This window comes from Strix aluco, chromosome Z (assembly GCF_031877795.1).
Source record: "Strix aluco isolate bStrAlu1 chromosome Z, bStrAlu1.hap1, whole genome shotgun sequence".
Taxonomy (NCBI): domain Eukaryota; kingdom Metazoa; phylum Chordata; class Aves; order Strigiformes; family Strigidae; genus Strix; species Strix aluco.
In genome coordinates this window covers 40725634-40739242 of record NC_133971.1, presented here as the reverse complement: position 1 = coordinate 40739242, position 13609 = coordinate 40725634, and the positions used below count along the sequence as shown (strand labels likewise).

The following is a 13609-nucleotide window of genomic DNA, read 5'->3' as shown; positions in this document are numbered from 1 at the left end:
AATTCCATAAATGTCCTGACAATATCAAGAGATGAAACTTCAGCAGGAACATCCCCAACACTACATTGCCTATATGTGCAAACGCAAGTAGTAATTTTGCAGCTGGGATTAACATGTCCAAGGACTACAGGATAACATGCACCCAAATAGAGACATACAAGATTGAGGTATCCCATTTGGAAAAACACTGGTCAATGCTGTGGCGAGAAGTGGAAGGGAGGCCAGGAAAAAAGAGAGGGCAGAAAAAGGGACTAATACATGCTTGTCTCTTTTGTAGCCTGGTACCTTGTCCCCCACAAAAAAGTGGTGCAGCAGGCACTTTCCTCAGAGGACCAAAAGGTAGCAAAACCTACAGGAGCTCAGGCAGGGAGAATTGCCTCATAGCAGCTTTTCCTTAAGAGGCAGCCTCTCTCAATACAGTGAAAAGCACACTGCATTGTGCTATCTGTGTTTCTCATCCTCTGGAAGAACATGCTTCCAGAGTGTTTTTATTGCCCTGTAGCTACAGATAGCAGGCACAATAAACCATGACACCTCTGTATCTGGCAAAGTTGTCTCTCACGTTCCAAGCAGATGTTGTGGCAGTAGTTTTAACTACAGACCTTTATTTCTCTCACTCAGCAAATATTTCAGCAGAAAACATGTAAGGAAAGCTTCCTAAGGGGAAATACTATTTGAGCTATTTCAAAGGAAAGTTACTGACAGGAGCTGAGATGTTTAGGTGTAAATTATCTCCAAGATCTGAGGTGTGTTTTTCAGCACCACGGATTAACCGTCAGAGAAGTGTTACATCAACCTTGAGAAAAACTAGTACAGGACCACCAACAGGCAAGCAAGTTTCAAGAAATAAAATGGTGCCCCCAATTCCTGGACCATATGAGAGCAACATCATTAATCACAATAAAAGCACATGGTATTTGACAGCACCATGAGGCTGTCATTAGTGTGTATTAGCTGTCATTCTGATCAATAGAGCGGGGAGAAGGAGAAATTTTTGAATCTTTTCTTGAGTACAACACATTTGTACACTTCAAATACCTTTGTAACAACTGCTGGTCTACAAAAATGCTGATCAGACTGCCCAAGAGAAGTCCATGCAATACTTCTAGGGGCATGAGTTATACCCACTTCTAAAGCTTTTGAATCTGCTAGATTTGATTGAAGACAACGACAATGTTTCTGGTACTGGTCTAGTTTAATCAACATGAAATCAGCAACCTAGGACAGACATCCTGATGAAAGGCAAACAAAAATGATACAAATCACCACAATGCACTGTAATACCTGCCATATGCAGATGTCCAACAGCTTTCAGAAAATCCACACATTTATTAAAGAAAAAGCTCTAGTTTTATAGAAGCAACTTGCTCTGAAGAATTAAGGAGATGTGATTTCTGTACAGTCATTATTAAGGCTGCATCATCAATCTTTCCATAGTTTCACTGATTGCAAAGTTAATGATTAAAGTCAAAAATGGGATTTCTCTTAGCAGAGAACATGCTCACTCTTCCACTCCTAAGCTTCTGCATTTCTTGTTATTTCATATTTCAAGACATGAGCTTTCTGAACTGATTGAACCATTTTCACCTTCTGCTACAATTTTTCAAGGCATGTTGACTTATATGAACCTGTGTTCCTAGAAGTGACAAGGCTTTAACAAAAATCTACCATTCCTTCTCACATCCTTTGTGTATCCATATCTACCCAAAACTGAAGATGCCATGTTGTGCGTATCTTGATACCTTGAAAGAGTTTCTGAATGAGAGCAGGTTTTTGTTTGTGTTTTAAGAACTGGCAGGAGATGGGGGTTTTTTGTTGCTTTTAAGTTCTGCTTGGAGCAGAAGCTAGTCAGCTAGGCAGAAATATCTCTTAGAAAAGAAAGAAAGCAGATGAATTGGCATTTTTTAGAAAACAAAGAAATAGGTGGAACAGTAAGTAGAGAGGTTATTTTCAGAAGGTAAGTCATGCAATAGATTTACAAATTATATCTGTGAGGGACTTTCATATGTAAATTCCTTAGTGCTTTAAGAAATAATTTGAAAAAGGAATTCAAAGGAAATGTGATGCATTTGTGCAACATGTTTGATAAATTAAAGGCCCATACAGATAACTACATTAGGTGGTGCTTAATCTATCCTAGCTGCATGGCCTGGAGTGGGGAAGCTATCTTCCAGCATTGTCATATAGTATTCAAAATAGCAGAGAAGAGAATAATAGGAAAAAAATACCTTGACAATTGTATATTATTATCCAACAGTTCTGCACTCTCTCTGTTATGAGAGATAACCTCTATAAAGAAGTATATTTCTATGGTCTTTACCTACTGTTGATTTGCCTTTGTCCCAGAGTGAGTTTCTATGCTGGCACTTTGCAGCTAGTCTTGAAAACACCTAAAAGTAATTCTAGTCCTCTCCTCTAAGAGCCTGTGGAAAACCCATACATCCAGCTGCATCTGTGAAGTATTTGTACACTTTGGGCATGTTAATACCACCCAAAGATTGGAAACTTGGTCCACAATGGGATAACAGTTACTGAATAAAATTTGGTACAGCATAAAGTCAAGCACACTTGGAGTACCTTCCCTGAGCAACAAGGAACTCATGCAAGATGGTAACATCAGTGTGTGTTTAACAGTAAATGTTAGCTCGAAGTATTTCAGGCCAGAATTTTCTTCCATTTACTTTTCTTCAAAGTCAGTAAAAAAACCTCCATATGGAGAAGAGAGTTGCATAGACAAAATTATGTTAAGCTACCGTTGTACAAGACTGTAAAAACCTCCAGACTGGAAAACCTTCTAAAATTATGTTACACCCTACGTTTGTAACAAGCAATTATAAAAATGTGTAGTAATGAAAAGTGAAAAATACTGTCTTTTGTGTAGTTATAAAAGTGTGGGTACTTCTATTCATCCTTAATGAAACCAAAACATTTTTATAAGAATTTTTTGTCCACACAATGAGTGTGTAACATTTGGTCACTGTTTGTATATTGTATATAAATTTAGAATAGAATTTGGAGGATTTAAATTTAATAATAATCTATTATTCTTCTATTGCTATTTTTCCCTTTAAACTTACTGCAAGCTCTAAGCTTTTTTTGTAAAGATATGAAGACAATCTCTGACTCAAAAGGAGCAGCAGTCTAAACAAAAATGTGAGATATGATGCAGTGAAAAGGATGTGTGGTACAACAAGGAAAACAAATACACATCTTCTTTATTCTAGTCTCTTAGCATTTAATAGCAGTTGAAAAACTTTGTCCTCAAAATTTTCAGTTCTGTCTTCAGTTCAGTTCTTGTTTCAAACAAGACTTCTTTCCAAGGTAAATGAGGTTTGATAGGTCTTTAGGAGGATGGGATTTTAGTAGATAAGTTGGAAAAGAGAATAGTGATACTATCATTATTGCTCTCAAAATCAGGATATGAACAAGACTGTCACACAGGTGAGACCAATGTCCCTGTCTCCATGTGTGTGCCTGCTGAAAGGACTGCTTAATGCCCAGTTTGAAAATCTGGCTTCACAATTTAACGTCATTTCTCAATAGGCTGTAGCATAACATAGGCATGTATCCCTTATGGGGATAACTGGTTTACACACAGCACCAACAGAAAGCTATTGACTGCATCTCCTGTACACTGTTCTGCCTCATCACTGAAGGCGTCTTGGGGGGGAACATGCTTGCCTGGTACCAGTAGTAAAACACCCTCAGATAGGTTGTGTGTTTCAGAAGTCAATTGACAATCTAGTACAGGAAAAAGAGCCTTGGAGGGAATATTTATGGTCTGACACTCGAGCATTTGAGGTCAGTGAATCTTATGGCACTTGCAACATCAAAGTTGCTTTGCGCAAGAGCAGGCAAGGGTAAATTAAGTTCTGGTAAACAAAGGATCAACAGATTTGGGGTAATTCTTCTGGCTCCTCAGTATACTTATGCTTTTACCATTCACTTGTGCAAAATGATGCACTCTGAAGGAATAGTCTAAAATTGGCATATGCAACTGGATTGCTCCCAAATGAATGGAGGATCTGATTAGTAAAAGCAATCATGCTTACAGCAGTAATGGATTTCAATTAAAAGTTATTTTCACTTATCCCTGATAGCCTGTGTGATATCTCCAATGGAGACTCTGCATTAAGGACATTTTTAAAGAGGTATATCTTTAAATCTTTTTGATTATATTTATGTAAAATATCTTCATTATTTTCCTAATTATGAGATAATGTATGTTCATCCTATATACAATAATTAATCTCTCCTTTGTAAAATATACCTTTCAAAAATCTTACAATAAAATATAAATCTGCAAGTATTAGCACAGTGCATAAATTCTAGAAGTGATGGGTACTATAATTCAGGAAACTAAAAAACTATCTATCCTTGTGTTTCATATGAATGACTTTAACAATAAAGGTGAGATCACCTCCAAGTGTTTTTGATACTAGTGTAAGTCATAAGGGAGTGACATGTCAGAAATAAGCAATGGTTTCTTACTGAAATCGTAATTCTGTAAAAGAAGAAAGTCCACGATTATTGAAAAGAATGGAAGACAATCATCAAGAAAACTACAGTTATTAAAAAATCAGAGGAATGCACAAAGATTAAATCAGTTAAGTAGAAAAATACAAATAAGGACTGAGAAACATACTGATATTTTACTAGATTTTTAAAAAATGAGCAAGGATATACTGGTCAACAAAAGAAGTATTGACAGGTGCAGGAAGTAATAAATAAGTAAATATAAGTGAATTAAAGACAAAGTGGATAGTAAATTAGAATACAGAAGGTGCACAGAAGTGGTTCTGAAAGACAAGATCAAATGGTGAAGCCTACAAAAACAGAATGAAGTATAAGGATGTTTTATTTTCAAACATAGCAGAAATGAAAGAATGCCCAAACCAATATTGGTTTAATTGTCCAGAAATAATAGAATAGTTAATAGCAGTGTATAGTAAATGGCTATTTCACTGAATGTTCCTCTTTGGACAAAAGTCTAAATTAAGTTTTCAGAGCATACGAAGATGATAAAATGTAGATGATAATATTTTAAATAGCAAGCTTAAATCAGAAAGTTTGGAAGCACCAAAGACTTTTACAAGAGCTGGAAAGGGAACATGTTAGACTCTACTGTTGATTTTAGCAAGTCTTTGAACCCTGGAGAAGTTCCACAAGATCAAAAGAAAACCTGCACAGTGTCAATATTTTGAAAGGGTAAGCAGTATTGTCCTAATAATTTCATCCATTTGCCAAGTTTTTATCTAGTGTAAAAGAGCTGATACAGGATTTAAATTAATTATTACTAAATTAGTTAATTAGTGGTATATTTAATGGTGGACAACATAAAGTGCTGGAGTATTTTTTCTCTGGCCACCACTGTAATTGAAACTAGTATAGTCAGGATTCTATGGGACACATAATGTGATACTGCACATTAAAAAAAATATTTAAATTTAAGAGATTAAAAATGTACATGATATATAATATGTAGATTTAAAATGGGATAGTTATGAGGTTTCAAAATGTAAGCATATGTAAGAAATCAGATATATACTTACAAGCAGAGAAATTATATATATGCTTATAGCACATATAAAAAATGAGCCTTGTTTTTAATCAGGTCTTCTACAACTTGGTTCTTGACCTTAGTATGACCTAAAGCTTTTATCAAAGACCTGGAATAAAACACCAGAATCTTCTGAAGAATGTTGCACTTGGAGAAACTTTGGAGAAAGAGAAAGTGATAAATGGTGCAATAAAAAGACTATAAGTTACACTCATATCTGTCCTTGGATGACCAACTCTGAAAAAGAGAAGCAGGAGCTCTGAAAGTGGGTTGGGTGTCACAAAATGATGAACACATTATGTGACAGTGAAGCTAACAAGTCCCAGTGAAGCTTAAATTATAATATAATGCATAATAATGTATCTGTGAGCTGGCACTCACAAATACACATTTTCCCGTGCATTTGGCACTGTTACTGCTACTACTTGACTGGTGCGTCCAGTTTGGGTGCTTAAAGCTCATAAAATGGGAGAGGGTTTATAAGAAAACATGCCTTACACAGAATGATGCAAGAAACTTAACTTCATTTATCAAAAGGGATTAACAGATCAGGCTACATGGGTAGCAGGATGTTAGACAACTGAAGTGCTCTTCGTACTAGCAATAAAATCTGTGAGACTACTAAATACCTAGAAATTGAAGCTAGAGGACATCAGATAGCAAACAAGAGAAATCTTTTAATGACAATGGGTAATTAAACCCATGTGCCCTAAATTTAAGTGGATTTTCTGTCACTGGACACTTTGAAAACAAGATTGTATTTATAAAAATTATTGTCGAGTTGACAGCAATCGCTGGATTTGAAGGACTCATGGAAGTCCTACAGACTCAGCTAATCAAGAGGTCAGGCTGGGGAACCGCAGTCACCTCTGCTCACCTTGTATTGTATTAGTCTCACTTAAACATGAAGAAGTTAGTGAAGGTCTTTTAAAGGACGGTAGAAGAAATGTAATGAGAAATGAGTAAATGTAAAGAGAAATGAGGACTGCTAGGAGATAGAGTAATTTCTTGTCTTTACTATTATTTATCCGGGATGACAAAAAACATGCAAAGAAGAGAGATAAGGTTTCAGTGGAGAGAAGCAAGTTAAGAACAGAAAAATTACTGGAACGAAGAAGACCTCAGAACAAATTTAAAACAAAAATTAGATCATCTGAAAATAAGGAAGAATCCAAGAAGGAATGGCTAACATCCCAGAATCCTGAAAGACAAGGCGGACAGTATTAAAAAAAACATAGCTGCAAGAATTTTTAACTCCTCCAAGAGTTAAGAGCTAGGCACCAAGAGAAGTGTCTGCTAAGGACCAGAAAGAAGGTAATGTTAGATGGGTGCTTAAGAAAACATCCAGGGGAAAAAAAAAACAACAAAATCCCTACATTTTCTGATCAAGAGGAAATTAGCATCTGTAAATTATACACTAGAATAAATAAGCAGAGAAGAGGACAATATTAGCAAACCTGATTAATCCTAGTACAAGGGTTTAGAAGGTTAGAAGGAGTAGTATATTGAATATTGGAAAGTATACTGAAGGCACTCAGTTTGAAAAAGCAGATACAGCATACAAATACTAATGGTATCAAGAGATTATCAAACAGAATTAAAACAATTTGCCAGTTTCCACCAAGATGAGAACATAATGCAAAATGGATGCTGGCTTTTTAGGAACGAGATGAAGAACAATACAGGAAAGATGAGTACCAAGCTTAATCTTGCTTACAATAAATATATCAGCTAGCTGGAATAGGCAGCAATATGAGTAATAACTGACCATCACTGAATGTAAAAGAGGAACGATGCTGGATCAAAATAAAATAGGTATGTATGAAAACTGAAAATATAACATGTGTAAAATATGAAAGCTATTTATAACTGGATTAAAAACAAAAGGAGAATATGTTCTGAGGCCTACAGATGGGCTACAAGATATTGGTAATGAAGGAAACCTGTTTCAGTGGTGGTTGAAATAGGATCTTTGAAAGATTCACTCAGGGTTGGCAGCAACTAGATGAGTACAAAAACCTGCTATGAATTGGGTGTACTTGCACTGCATTATGCTGCAGAATGCAGAGAATCCCATGCTTGTTTCAAAGAGCAATATGGTGACTTCAACAGAGTAACACACTGGGGCTAAATGAACCTGTCCACATATGATTTTTTTCTAAAGCAGTCCATTAATTAGTATAAATGAGCTCTCTTTCCCTCCCCCCAAGTCACTATGTAAAACACAAATGCATATACATAAAAAAATTTTTAAAAACCGTACTATTTTCCTGTCGTAGGATTCCCCACTGCTGTATGTTGTAGCTAGTGTGGATGCACATTCTTCCAGATACCATGGCTTCTTCCCACTTTCAGCTGTGCTGCTTATGGAGATAGTATAGATGCTATTGGTGTAGCCATCACAGGAACAGTGGTCTCGACTTCTTCCACCATTTCCAGATGCCCAAACAAAGACTGAACCTAAGCCTCTCCGTCCCTGTTTGGAAATAGCACAGAAGATTTGATTAATAATTCTTCTTTTACCCCTCACCTGCTTAATGAACAAGTCTTCTCCCACAAAAAGACATCTACGAAAGACTACTAAGAATCTAGTTCACTGAGAAGAATCTGAAATGAAAAAAGGATTTAGTAGAGTTCAGAATCAGACATCAGAAAAAGTCAGAAAAAGAGTGGTATGAACACAGCCTTAGAAACAACTTTTATACAGTGTTTGAAGCTCTGCATCTATGCTATCCAGCCGTACCAAGAAAGAGGTGTTGAAGACTCAGAGGAAGCATTACATCATATTGGGTTGGAAAAGGAAAAGAAACACCATCCTTGAAACTAACAGCCTTTGTAATGCATGATACTTTTCATTTATTAGGGTGCTCTTAGCTGTTTCTTCTTGGGTTGCCTGGTAGCACTAAGTATTGTTTGGGTAGCATTATATAAGGTGAACCAGAGCATCATTGTTTCACAGACACTATAAATCACAGTATTCCTGAGGTGGGAAGGTCATCTAGTCCAACCCATTATGAATGCTAAATGCACAACACAATATATAAACAAAAATGGACAAAAAGAAAAGATTCTTATAATCTAGTCTAATGAAGCACTAAAGCAGTAGTTCGGCATGATATTTTAAATATATGACTAGTTGGGCAAGTTACTTAGGCATATTCATAATTTCAAATAAGGACTTAGAATAGGTAACCTCACCTTCATATTTTCTTAATACATCAAAGTTATATAGTCTCCAAATGAATCAAAACATTTTTGGTAGTGCTAGTACTCTTAAATAGGCATTGATATGAAAAATGAAGATGATCAGTAACCTGTACTGCTGATATATGGAAATTGAGTATTACTGATATATGGACAATTGGGATTTTCCTTATTTATATTTACATATTTCACACCACTAAATAAAATTCAGATTCATGCAACTGTATGATCTGCATTAATTATCAGCAGTTACTATCTGGAAGCACTTTACTGTTCAGATAGAAAAGTTCGCCAAAGGACTAAGCTTATCTTTGATTAAGCTAAATCATGTCACCTTTTCTTTCATGACATTCTCTCAAATCATGGGACATACCTCTCAGTTACAATTATGCTAACGGTCTCATTTATACCTCATTTGCTTGCAACTCATCATGTAGTATCTACCCGGTTACCTGGTTTTGGGATAAGTTCATCCCTGTGTATGATAAATTAGTGTTTTAAGGCATAAAACACCACTTTCTCTGCATGAATTAATTGCTTGGTCATGGGAGGAGTTTGTTTGTTTGTTTGTTTCTAAACAGAGTGCAATTGTGTACCACAAAAAACTTAGACAGCTGTTGGACATTTACCAGGTCAACCTTAAACAATTAGCAATTCAAAGATTCATTTAACCCAGGTGCTCAGAGGGGTTTCACTAGGGCTTTTTGTGCTGAGCATAACTGAACATATATCAGTGCAGGACAAAAACACCCTCACAGTTCACAATCCAGGCTTGATTTCTAAAACGATGAATTTCATTTTGTGAGTTTAATAAAAATATACTACCTGGAGAGGCTCTTCTCTCCAGCAAAGTAAGTTAAATATCAAATTCTTCTGGCTAGTGTTTACATAAGGTTATGTGTCTAAAATGCAACTTTTCATTAAATCAACATTTCAAGCAGAGAAAAAAATCCCAGGGTGCCAAGTTAAATGTATTATGAAATCTACATTCTCCAGACAAGATCAGTCTGACCAGCCGGGAAGTGTAACTATTTCAACTTCCTTCACTTCCTTTAGTTGATCTTAGCTACTACACTAACAAAAAGTTGCAAAATAGCAACATTTTTTGTTGTTTTAAAGACAACCTTTATGAAGTGTTATAGCTCTCTTTCCCCATATTATGAACGCTCGCCAAATCAAAACCCCCTTTCCGTTTGAGGTTCTTGTTCTGTCTGCTTTTCTCAGCCAGCAGGATCTGATTCAGAGCCTCCCAACACCACTGGGATGTGTTTCGCAAATTCATGGGGCTGGAACTGGTTTATGAACCATTTCTCTTTCATTCTATGACTTGGTCATCTCCCTTTGCGTATCTTTACCCCTCCATTCTGAAAACATCTGATGAGACAGATGAAAGAAAGGGTAAATAGAAAGATTATTTCATGCATATTCACCAGTTTATTATCCCAGCAGGTCAGGGAGCCAGAAATTGGAGCCCTCTGTATGTTTGTGGGGAACGGGATGGGAGGATTACGCTAAAGATAGCCTGGTTCTCTACTTTTTGATGTGCTTCTGCTTGATATTTACTTCTTTTGTTTTGGTTTCATCCCATCATCTATTGCAATTAAATCATGCTTCCCAGCAGTATTCTATTATTTGCTTTCATCTTCTGCCTCTCCTCAATGGTCACTTTTGACTTCTCCATCAATTCTGACATCTGTTTCAGGGTCATGTACAGATTGCTGTCTGGTCCTACATTGCTCTCAAAATCAACTTCTCTCTCCTACATAGACACACCCCAACAATGTTAATATATGCATAGGCAGGTAGAATACACAGACAAAAGCATATCATACAGACACACTTCTACATCCAGAACATGTCAAAATACTCCATCAAAACCATTTTTTGATGAATTTTTACAAGTATCTGCTATATGGAGAACTTTACATTTTTTTTCTTCACACCTGTTTCTCAAAAGCACAGTATTATCTAAGTACATTTGGCCAAATCGATACCCTATGGGAAATTTGGAGTAACCCACCAACCAAGAGAGAAGAAACAACAATTCAGGGTAGTCAAACCACAGATCCAAGAAGGAGAAAAATGGAATCTAACTAGTTTAATATTTTGTCCAGAAGTCTATCTTCTACTTTTTAAAAAAACGTTTTGTAAAAAAAAATCTCAAAATCATATTCATACAGGAAAATATCCTATCAATAACAGTCCATCTGTCATTTTTCTGCTGTCATCATCAGCTGGTTTTGTCTGCAAACATCAGTGTAATATTTGTCCCACTCATGAAATGAAAACCTTTTCACAGCAGGGTAGGACTGTACTTTGTGTACATTTTGCAGGAGTAACCCTTGAATTATTAGTTTCTCTGTACAGAGAATGTGTCTATATTTCTTTAGATGCATACTTACGCTGCTGTACTAATAATGAAAAATGAGCTGAAGAAACAGGTATGTGAATACATTTTTGGGCATAAAATGTAGTTCTGATGAAAACAAGCCAAGGGATGTTAGAAATTCTGCAATGCAGTATTTAAAAACAATAAACACCAATTTAGATTTTAATAGTAATGACAGGGCTTTAAAAATAACAAATATTTGCACCCAAATTTACCTTTCCATGCTAAGTTTTTTTGTAAACAAACAATAACAAATATTTCTTCAAAACTAATGTCTCTTGCAAATATATGAAGTATCAACATCTCTGTTATTGCAATAAAAAAATAAGTACTAGGAGCACTAATGGAAAAGAGTATTTTCTAAAACATACAAAGAAATAATTCCCCTTCCTCTAACACATTGCAATACTGCACATTTAACAACTCAGCATTTCACAGAAAACAACAGCATTACCTCCAGTCTAGAAAACACACTAAAAATCTTGCTCCTAGAAGCTATTTGACAAAGTAAATGGCTGTCTTAAAAAAAAAATAAAATAAGCAAACCCCCAAAATAAATTCAACCTGACTAAAATAATGTATCAAGTAAATAAGTTCTGGTTTTCATCTATTGCCTATTGTTAAACTACCATTTGGTTTCCTCTTTCGCCCTGTTTCCAAACACCCTGATTTAATTCAATAGACCTAGTCATGCTCAGGAAATTATAAACTTGCTAGTAACTGTACCAAACAAGTAATTAGAGCAACAGCATCAGCTGTCCTACTGTATGTGAATGTCATTCCCAATTGGTCTCCTTTAAATACATAAATAACATTTGGACTGTGTTAAAAAGTTAAGATAAACACACATGCAAGGCACTCTGTAGCTTTTACTGTTTGTCTAAATCTATCATCTGTCATCTGCCAGATGCCCAAGGGTGTCAAGATGAAAATTCAAGCCTTGAGTTGCCAAGAAGCCATGTGTCATTTATTACTCAAAAGCAAAGGTGCATTTACAAACCATATGGGTATACCTTGAGCAAAACTAAAAGAGTTAGTGAACTATAGCAGAGACATAGACCAGGGTGCATGCACAGCAGAGTACACTCAGTGCTTGTCCCATGGTGTTAAAAATGCATTACCTCTTCCCCTAGGCACAGTGTTGTTTCTGCTCTTCCATTTGCAATTACAGCTACGAACTCCCTCCTACAAACTCTGCAAGGTGTCCATAACTGCACTTGTGCTTGTCAGTGCGCATGTCAGACTATTATGAAATGTTCTCTTTTTGTTTTGTCTGCTTTCATAAATTGCATAAAATGTCAGTTAGAAAAAAAAATCAAGTGTTCCATTATGGAAAAGAAAAAGTCCTTCACTGACAACTAAGACTTACTATTGACCTAGTCACAGTCCAATTTTCTAGTACATTTTCTGGGCAAAGCCAGTGTGCTCAACAGACAGCTGACCCCGAATGAAACAGACTCAGGTCAATGACAAAAAGGCCACAAGGCAGAAATTGCACCTGTGAAAGCATGGCACAAGAATCTTGGGGCATTCCGACTATTTTTCTGTTAGTGCCTCCTTTTCCTTGGTCAGCAAATTGCAAGCAGGGTAAGTGATATGAAAGATTTTTTTTTTCCAGTTCAACAGCACAGAAGGGTTAGTCTGCCAAGAATCAGAGCCAGTATGAACATGTCCGTAACGACATCTGCAGAATTTCCTAACACTATTAAAGGAACATCCCCCATGCCAAGCGCGTGTTTGTATATGTGTGTATGTATACATATAAACCACATATTTATGCGTGAATGTCTTATTGGTACTGCAGAAACCATTATAAGGTAGAGGTCTTCACACACTCAGCTAAGGACAACCAGCAACTACACATACTTTCAAGTTGCTTCCAGCACAATTCCATCTAATAAAAACAGTTTCCATCTATGAGGTATAGTTTGAGCCAGTGGAGTAAGATTTATTCACACTATTTTACAAAGTTTAGACTGGACATTCATTCACTGCTTTACAAGTCAAGCTTGTAATCCAGCCCGTGAGTCCTAATGTTTTTCTGCCCAGAAATCAAATGCCCTAATGATCCTCCCTGCCTATGGGGTGAGTTACTGTCTCTACAGAAGTGATCAAATTTACCAAGGGACAGAGAAGAAAATGCGAAGGAGCCAGAAAGGCAGAGGACAGAACCACTGACCTGGAGTAATTACAGGTACAGGGGTTGCAGCCAAGGAGAGGTAATTTGACATCAATATGCTGGAAATCCTACATCCATGAGCAGAAAACAAATCATGAAAATATAAAATGGAGAGACAAGGGACACTCTATCCACATCTAGAGCCTAAACATTTAATTTTCTCTATTCTCCCCAATACTATTCTAAAATTACTTAATGCTTCCAAGAGCAAAAACTACTGCCTGGAAGTGAAATTGATCCTGATGTGGAAGCTGGAAAAAGTAGCCCATGATATGTC

At 36.3% G+C, this 13609-nt stretch overlaps 1 protein-coding gene across 6 annotated transcripts in view; it reads right to left on the bottom strand.

The window, feature by feature from the left end:
• The window catches only part of PCSK5 (proprotein convertase subtilisin/kexin type 5), a 256533-nt gene that overhangs the window by 124186 nt on the left and 118738 nt on the right, over nucleotides 1-13609 (bottom strand). For all 6 annotated transcript variants that reach the window (XR_012621526.1, XR_012621525.1, XM_074811734.1 and 3 more), the window contains exon 8: nucleotides 7824-8036. Coding sequence is in view for 4 of the 6 variants with exons in the window: in XM_074811734.1 (XP_074667835.1) it covers nucleotides 7824-8036 (213 nt within the window). In the remaining 2 variants the exon portion in view is untranslated. The remainder of the gene's footprint in view (nucleotides 1-7823; nucleotides 8037-13609) is intronic.